General features: G+C 32.8%; 1 protein-coding gene across 3 annotated transcripts in view; it reads left to right on the top strand.

Annotated features, from left to right (window-relative positions):
• Nucleotides 1-412: 412 nt before the first annotated feature.
• LOC123694293 overlaps nt 413-7266 on the top strand; it is a 43026-nt gene continuing 36172 nt past the window's right edge. For 2 of the 3 annotated variants that reach the window (XM_045639685.1, XM_045639684.1), the window contains exons 1-2: nt 413-602; nt 4780-4992. In XM_045639685.1, coding sequence (XP_045495641.1) covers nt 510-602; nt 4780-4992 — 306 coding nt within the window. In that variant the 5' untranslated portion in view covers nt 413-509. The remainder of the gene's footprint in view (nt 603-4779; nt 4993-7266) is intronic. The other variant, XM_045639686.1, reaches the window with a different exon arrangement.

Below are 7266 nucleotides of genomic sequence, written 5' to 3'. Positions count from 1 at the left end.
AAAGGTCAGATCTGTAGTAATCAATGTTTAGGTGTGTTTTTTCAATAACACGCTTTTTTTCGAATTTTGTTGTTTTGTAGTTATTTATAAAACTCGAATATTTATCTAGAATACGATACTATACTCTTTATATTTGACAAAGAGCACTATATCTTCAAATACAATATATAACATAACATCCGCTCCTTTGCCCTTTAGGGCTCGTAACCTTTAAGGCAGCATGTTTTTGACTACCTACGCGATCCAATATTCAATTACCTGGGTATTCGTTTTCTTATTCAAAATACTAAACTTATTATGCACCTAGAACACGTATATCAACAATACCTATAGATTTGTCATAGCGGGAAGCATCCGTCTTCGGCTATACAATCACCAGTGCGCATAGCCCCACCACTGCTGCGCCTACACGACTCCTCGCCGTTCACTCGCACTGCTCTATAGAACGTCAAACAACGCGCGCGCATACTATAACAGTTAATCCCCCCAAGTGAAGATAATATTTCGTGATGGAGAAGGAGCACCAACCAGACTCCATGGCAACCATCACAATGAAACCAGAATACCCACCTTCTGAATACAGTGCCTCAGAACCACCGCCGGTAAGATCGCCCGTTACTTAATGCTAATGGCTAAACTTTCTTGTCTCCTCAAATCACAAATGAGTTCATTCACAGTGTTTGTGTTATGCTTCATGGTAAAAACCTGGTCCGTTGACAGTTTTTGTTGATTTGTATTTGGTGTATTTAAGGATTATCTCAGTTCTTGTTTACATAGTTACTAAATGAATCTTTTTAGATATAACACCGGCTTTAATCCTCTTCATAATTTTTTCGAAGATGTCTTGAACATATAATAGATATTTAATTTTAATTTAATGGAAATTTCCTGTAAATTAAACGAGTAATATCTTTGAACGTCGGGAAAGTGCCTTTCTCTCAGCCTGTAGCGGTTGTTAGGTTGTTGGCGCGTAGCCACTCGTGTAGTTATCTCGGGATTACTATCATGTTGTTAGATTTTCCATTTATATACTTTTACTTTGAATAAATAAAGACTATCTCGGCCTTTTTAAATAATAGCCATACCTACCTTGTCGATAATCTGTTATTATAGTTTTTGGTAAAAGTGAGTGGAAACGGTCAAATCGATTAAGAAATCAACATTATAATAATTATGTTGAGTTTCAAAATTCAAATTAAGTATATTCATAAGTCGACACTTACGAATGTTTTCTGGCTTGTGCATAAATCAGGCTGTGTATACTACCTACTAATATGTTGTATCAAAATAATATGTCTATTTGACAGAGTAATAAACTAATTCCTCTGATAAATAAAGTGTACAAATGTAGAAGACTTGGCATGATATGCTGCATTTGGAACGTGACGAAGACTCGATGACCAGTTCATTTTGTTATGTTATTCAGGAATCAGTTATGAATACAAATGAGAAATTTATTTAAAACACAGAGTTGCTAGGTATAGAGTCTTAGCGAAATAGACATTTCAGTAGTGTAACACGTTCAAAGTTGTAAGGAGCTATAAGAATATACCTAAAATAGAAGAGTAAATACTTCTTTAAGGACATGCTAATTTAATATAATAGTTGCTAAATAAAACTGCGTCATATAAACGGATTTGCGCATCTGCAGTGGGCACAGATTATCATTGTAAATACAAGATGCAGTTGTTCTTTTCCAAGAATAACTATGAGATATGTGCCCATAAATGTGGGAAATTCATTGTTCTATTGTTCTTCTCCATCATTAACTTAAATACTGATTATGTAATTACCATGCATCACGCGACTCTAGTTGTTAAGAAAACTTAAATTTTACTACCTACATAATTTGCCTCAGTTACATGCGTCGGTATACACCTTGGTATACACATATCGCAATGCAAAGTTTATATTGTATATCTATGTATGTGCCACATTTGTTTAATCAACTTCTCAAATATTATTCATTGTGAAAATTAAAACATTTATGATCTTTCAAAACAATGACTTTAAATTTATTCAATTTGGACTTAAGTGAGAATTGGTTTCGTGAGCGTTCTCGAACAAAGTTGTAAACAGATTGTCACATTAGCGTCACTGCTATCATAAAAATATAATAGAATACCTATAAATTTATTTATAATAAAAACTCCCACTAAATATCGTCTTAGGTAGTAGGTATAGTGTATAATTAATAATTATTATATTACCAAAAAAGTTTACATCAAAGACTGACTGATATAAACATTAGCAACATTAGATATAGGTACAAACGATTATTTAATATTATGTACATTATATAGAGAGAATATTCCAATATTCATTGAAGCTCACTGGCAGTACAACCTATCGTAAGCACCACAAAGTGAAATCGTTTTGTTAGTTGACGAAGTGGCACTGGACACAATGATGATTGCGTCAGAGACTCTACATTTAGCGACAATATAAATCCTATTTACATACATACGTTAAACTCAATTTATCGTTAACCACCACACTAACTTACTGTTTAAAAAGAAATTGTTACAAATTTAATAATTTTACGACCATTTAAGAATTACGTAAGTGGAACTGATCTTGAGATTGCAATATCCGCGCAATAAACTAAAAAGTTAGTAACGTAATTTGTACTAGAAGCAAGTGTAGTGGTTCGTTGCGGATTCGCTGGTTAATTTTGTTATTGGCTTTTCTAGAAAATTCCATAACGAAAGTGGCATAATTTAATTATAAACTCACTGACGTCTCTCTACTACCTACATTATAAAAGGGGTTCTTTATTAGGCTTTAACGCCTTTAACATAGTTTGTTGTGAAACTCTTACTTCAAAAACAATTTTCAACGTTTATTTCCTGTTTTTTGGAGCGAAATAAGGGCTTTTTGATGTTTCATATGCCATTTGAGTGTTATACTTATATATTATTTCAATTTTTATGAAAATATTTATGGTAGAGTCAGATTTCATAGTAATACTTACTGTTTGTTGTAGAGCAAATTAATCTTCCTATAACTAAACATAAATAAAAAAAACGCTTTGGATTGAATTAAATGACGTTCATACGAATATTATATGGTATCAAAAGATACAGTAAATAAGACGGAGATAAACTTAGATTGCTTTTTTTGTATTAAAGTCAGGACATCACAATGTATTTGAACCCATGTAAGGTATTATGTGAAATACATTTAGGTTATGATATAGGAAGAATACAAAATTGTAGAGCCAAGATGTTATGTTTGTTTGCCAAAAACAATATTGTTAGAAAGCGCATGTCTATATAAAATTGTTATGAATAGTATACAGTATTAGATAACAGCTTGCCGAGGCTTCTAGTGAAATATTGCACGAAACCAAGCGCCATATAAGTATTGTGGGCAGCCATCATAAAAACTTTCATCACATCTAAGGAATAATGGCAGCTCTTTATGCAAGAATAGAACATTTTTTGTTTATTGATTTTGGTCTTTATTTCGTTTACTTTGTCCTTACTTGTATAGCTTGCAAATAATTACCTACACGCATTTCTCCATAAGATATATAGTTCAGTTTTCAAATGGTATTGAATTTAACGATAACTTACGTACGAAAAAGCGGAAACGACACAGATGATTTTTATTTGTTGTGAAAATCGATGTTGGATGCGCGTTAGTGGAGATGGTGAGGGATATTGGCAAAACAAATTGCGAAGATTGCAATTGACGTCGATTGAACGAAAGACGCCGCGTTTCCAATGCACTTATAAGATACTTTCACTCAGTGTTTTACTGCGATCACACAGAAGGGATACCTAATAGCGCATTACTACTTAGACAAATCACATTTTGGGTGTGTTTAGTTGTTAAATGCTTAGAGCAATAAATAATAATATGGTTAGGATAAACAGTAACATACCAAGAATATTAAAAGTTTTAAATATGGATAATATGGATTAGAACAAACATTTAAATAATATTTTATTAAATTAAATAATCTGATAATTAGTATTTAAGACACTTGTTTTGATACCCTATTTTAAAATTATGATACAATTTATATTTGATTTCTTGTAAGATCTAGCCTTCGTTATGATATATAATAAAATCATTAAATCCATACTAATATTATAAATGCGAAAGTAACTCTGTCTGTCTGTCTGTCTGTTACTCAATCACGCCTTAACTACTGAACCAATTTGCATGAAATTTGGTATAGAGATATTTTGATACCCGAGAAAGGACATAGGATAGGTTTTATCCCGGAAATCCCACGGGAACGGGAACTATGCGGGTTTTTCTTTGACTGCGCGGGCGATGCCGGGGGTGGAAAGCTAGTAGATAATAAAACTGTTATATATATATAACATTTGATAGTAAATATTAAAGTAAATTTGATATTTTATAATGTAATGATATGACACGAGCAGACACAGGTGTGCATTAAAAGCTGATAGAGCGCGTTCGGTTTTCATTCACCTAAATAATCACCGACACGAATTTTATATTTCAGTTTGTTAAAGTAGACATTTAAATAATACTCATTATTAATATGTACATAATATATTGGACTTATCAAATACATAAAAGAAATAGATGAACTTGGTATTTAGCTTATTTTATCAATATAGCAGTAAATAACAGGACGATAAAATTTGATGCACGATAATTTGACGATGCACAAATTTATATTTCTTATCTAAATGAATATTATGTTCAAATATGTCTGACCTCAATTAATTATTTATTACGTGTCAACTTGTACACACAGCTAATTCAGCAAAGTTTAAAATAAATTCAACTCCACAGGCATACCGTCAGAGGGTATCATCGGCTGTCCAGATCGCAAGGATCGCCGCTCTAACAGTGGTGGCCTCGTCCTTTATTTTGGGATCCTTCATCCTCGCGTCGAGTTGGGTTTCGGCGCGCGCCTCATGTCACCAACTCGAACAGTTGGATGCTATGCTAGACAAGGAGTTGGCTTTGGAAGGAAGATCGTATGGAAATGACGCATTGTTGGCGGTAAGTTTATTTTTAAATTCTTTCTACTAATACTCGTTTATAAATGTGAAGGTTCGCATAATATGTTACTCAATTATGCAACTTTTGTCCCAAATTTTATGAACTGTTTGTTGTTTAGGTAGGTTAGGATTAGTTTATCATGTATGGTGTGCTTTGTATGTACTTAAGCCGAAGGATAATCATTCGCTTTTAAGAATCCACAAAGAAGAGATGAATTACAATTTGTTGGGTACTTGTATATATTTTAGTTGACATTCGTTCTTACACTAAAGATATAGTTTCATGTATCCTTGAGGTAGCTTTATTTTAAAGTTCACTTAGTAGATTAGTACCTACTGGTGTACGAGTTTCGCAGCGTCCTCCAGTTACTTTGAAGAAAATAGCTAATTGAAAGATGGGTGTTCGTCTCTTTAGCTAACTTTGTGTAATAGTGTTTGGTGTGTTAAGAACAAAAAAGTGTTTTGATTTTTGCTATAAAAAAGAGATTACCGCTTCTGTTATTTTTCTCCTGTAATATGATTAATGATTACCACTTTAATAATCATATGATTGTAATAAGTTTATAATATTGTGAAGATAGTTTAAATGTCGTCAGAAGAACAAAGTATGACAAAATGTACATAAATTTTGTGTTCATGCTGTAAACATTTGTTTGTAGGATTTACGTTTTACTTGTGGTGAGATGTCGCAACATAATTATTATAAATTACTTAATCGTGTTCTTTAGAACTATCTAGTCGAGTATTATTAGGAATAGATACTTATTAATTTGTTATTGCAAAATTTTATTCAAAATACCATTAACAGTTACCATTAAAATTTTAAAACATTCGGTTCTCATGATTCATGTCTTTTAAATTCTTCTCTGGACAAAGAGCCGGCACTTTTTCGTGATGTCCATACGAATACGGGATTTGCACAATACACACAAGTGCCATTGTTTTGTTTTGTTTGTAGATAATACTTGTTTACAGTTAACAACTATCGGTGACACGGTAACACGATTGTTGCCTCTTCGTATATTTTTAACTGGGTCCGATATGAACCTTTGCAGTCCCGTGCAGTATTTTCTTCCCAGACGTCTCACTTTGTTCACGAGTACGGTTCGTGACTAGAATTTATGGTACATTTTACTTTAAATTCTGCTGCAATTTACTGGTGGATGACGGATTCGGTCCCGTCCTTTCATTAGTCTCTCACTGATTTATTGTGTTTACAGTTTCTCCAGAATACTAAAATGACCTGTTAGTTACATTCGATTTGGTTTATTTGACGCGAATAGGGCTATCTCTGTTATTGTTTAATCTGAATCGGTTCTTACTTCTTGTGTGAATAATGAGCCTGACCTTGAAGGACGGATGCATTAATTCAGTATATTATCTATATGTTTTATTGTACTTTGTATCACTTGTTGCTAGATGAATATTTTATTAAATACGTATGACTAATGTAGACGCTTAGCTTTATTATAAACAAACTTTATGATTGTGATGTCACATAGTTTGTTAACCTTCAAGTTATGGTTAATATTCAGAACATGGCGTTGCTCGTGGGACTTTTTAGTATTATCATAATTTATATGCATCAAAACATATTGTATAGCTTTTATCAAATTGACGACAAAAAAATCTAGAACGTCAACGCGATTATGTAATATTGAAAATGTTACATTTTTTTATTTGTGTTTCAGTGATTATGATGTAACGGTAGATAGCAAAACTAGTTTAGACGTTAGACGCTTTTTTTATGAGTATAAAATTAATATAAGTATGATAATAATTTCTTCTTACATAAACGATAGGAGATACCTATTTTTGATTAACGTGTGAGTAAAGTCCGTGCCACCGCGCGACGCCGCGCCGCGGTACCTGATCACCTTGAGTCTTCACAAGCGTTACGCAAAGTTGCGCAGGCGCAGCCGTCCTAATGAACCTCAAAGATAACTGTGAAGAAATAGTAGGATATTTAAGAACATCTTCGTTGTGCCTAATTTTGCGAACAGACTCTTTTTGTTGGATATGAAGGTTTTTAAACAATTACGGCCATCGTACATTGTACTTGGTCTATATTAGTATGATGAAATGCACAAAATGAAATGAAATGCGGAGATGGTAGCGCTATGTCATAATATGTTATGTTTATCTATTGGTATGTATGATGTCTCTATATTATGTACCTACCAGCACACATGTTAGTCTATTAATAGGTAAATAGATGCAATTATGTACCATAGAATCAAGGCACGATTATAATAAAAGCTTACATATTATACAG

The sequence above is a fragment of the Colias croceus genome, chromosome 9, assembly GCF_905220415.1.
Source record: "Colias croceus chromosome 9, ilColCroc2.1".
NCBI lineage: Eukaryota > Metazoa > Arthropoda > Insecta > Lepidoptera > Pieridae > Colias > Colias croceus.
The sequence above is the reverse complement of the archived record's forward strand: the minus strand, read 5'-3'. Positions and strand labels throughout refer to the sequence as shown.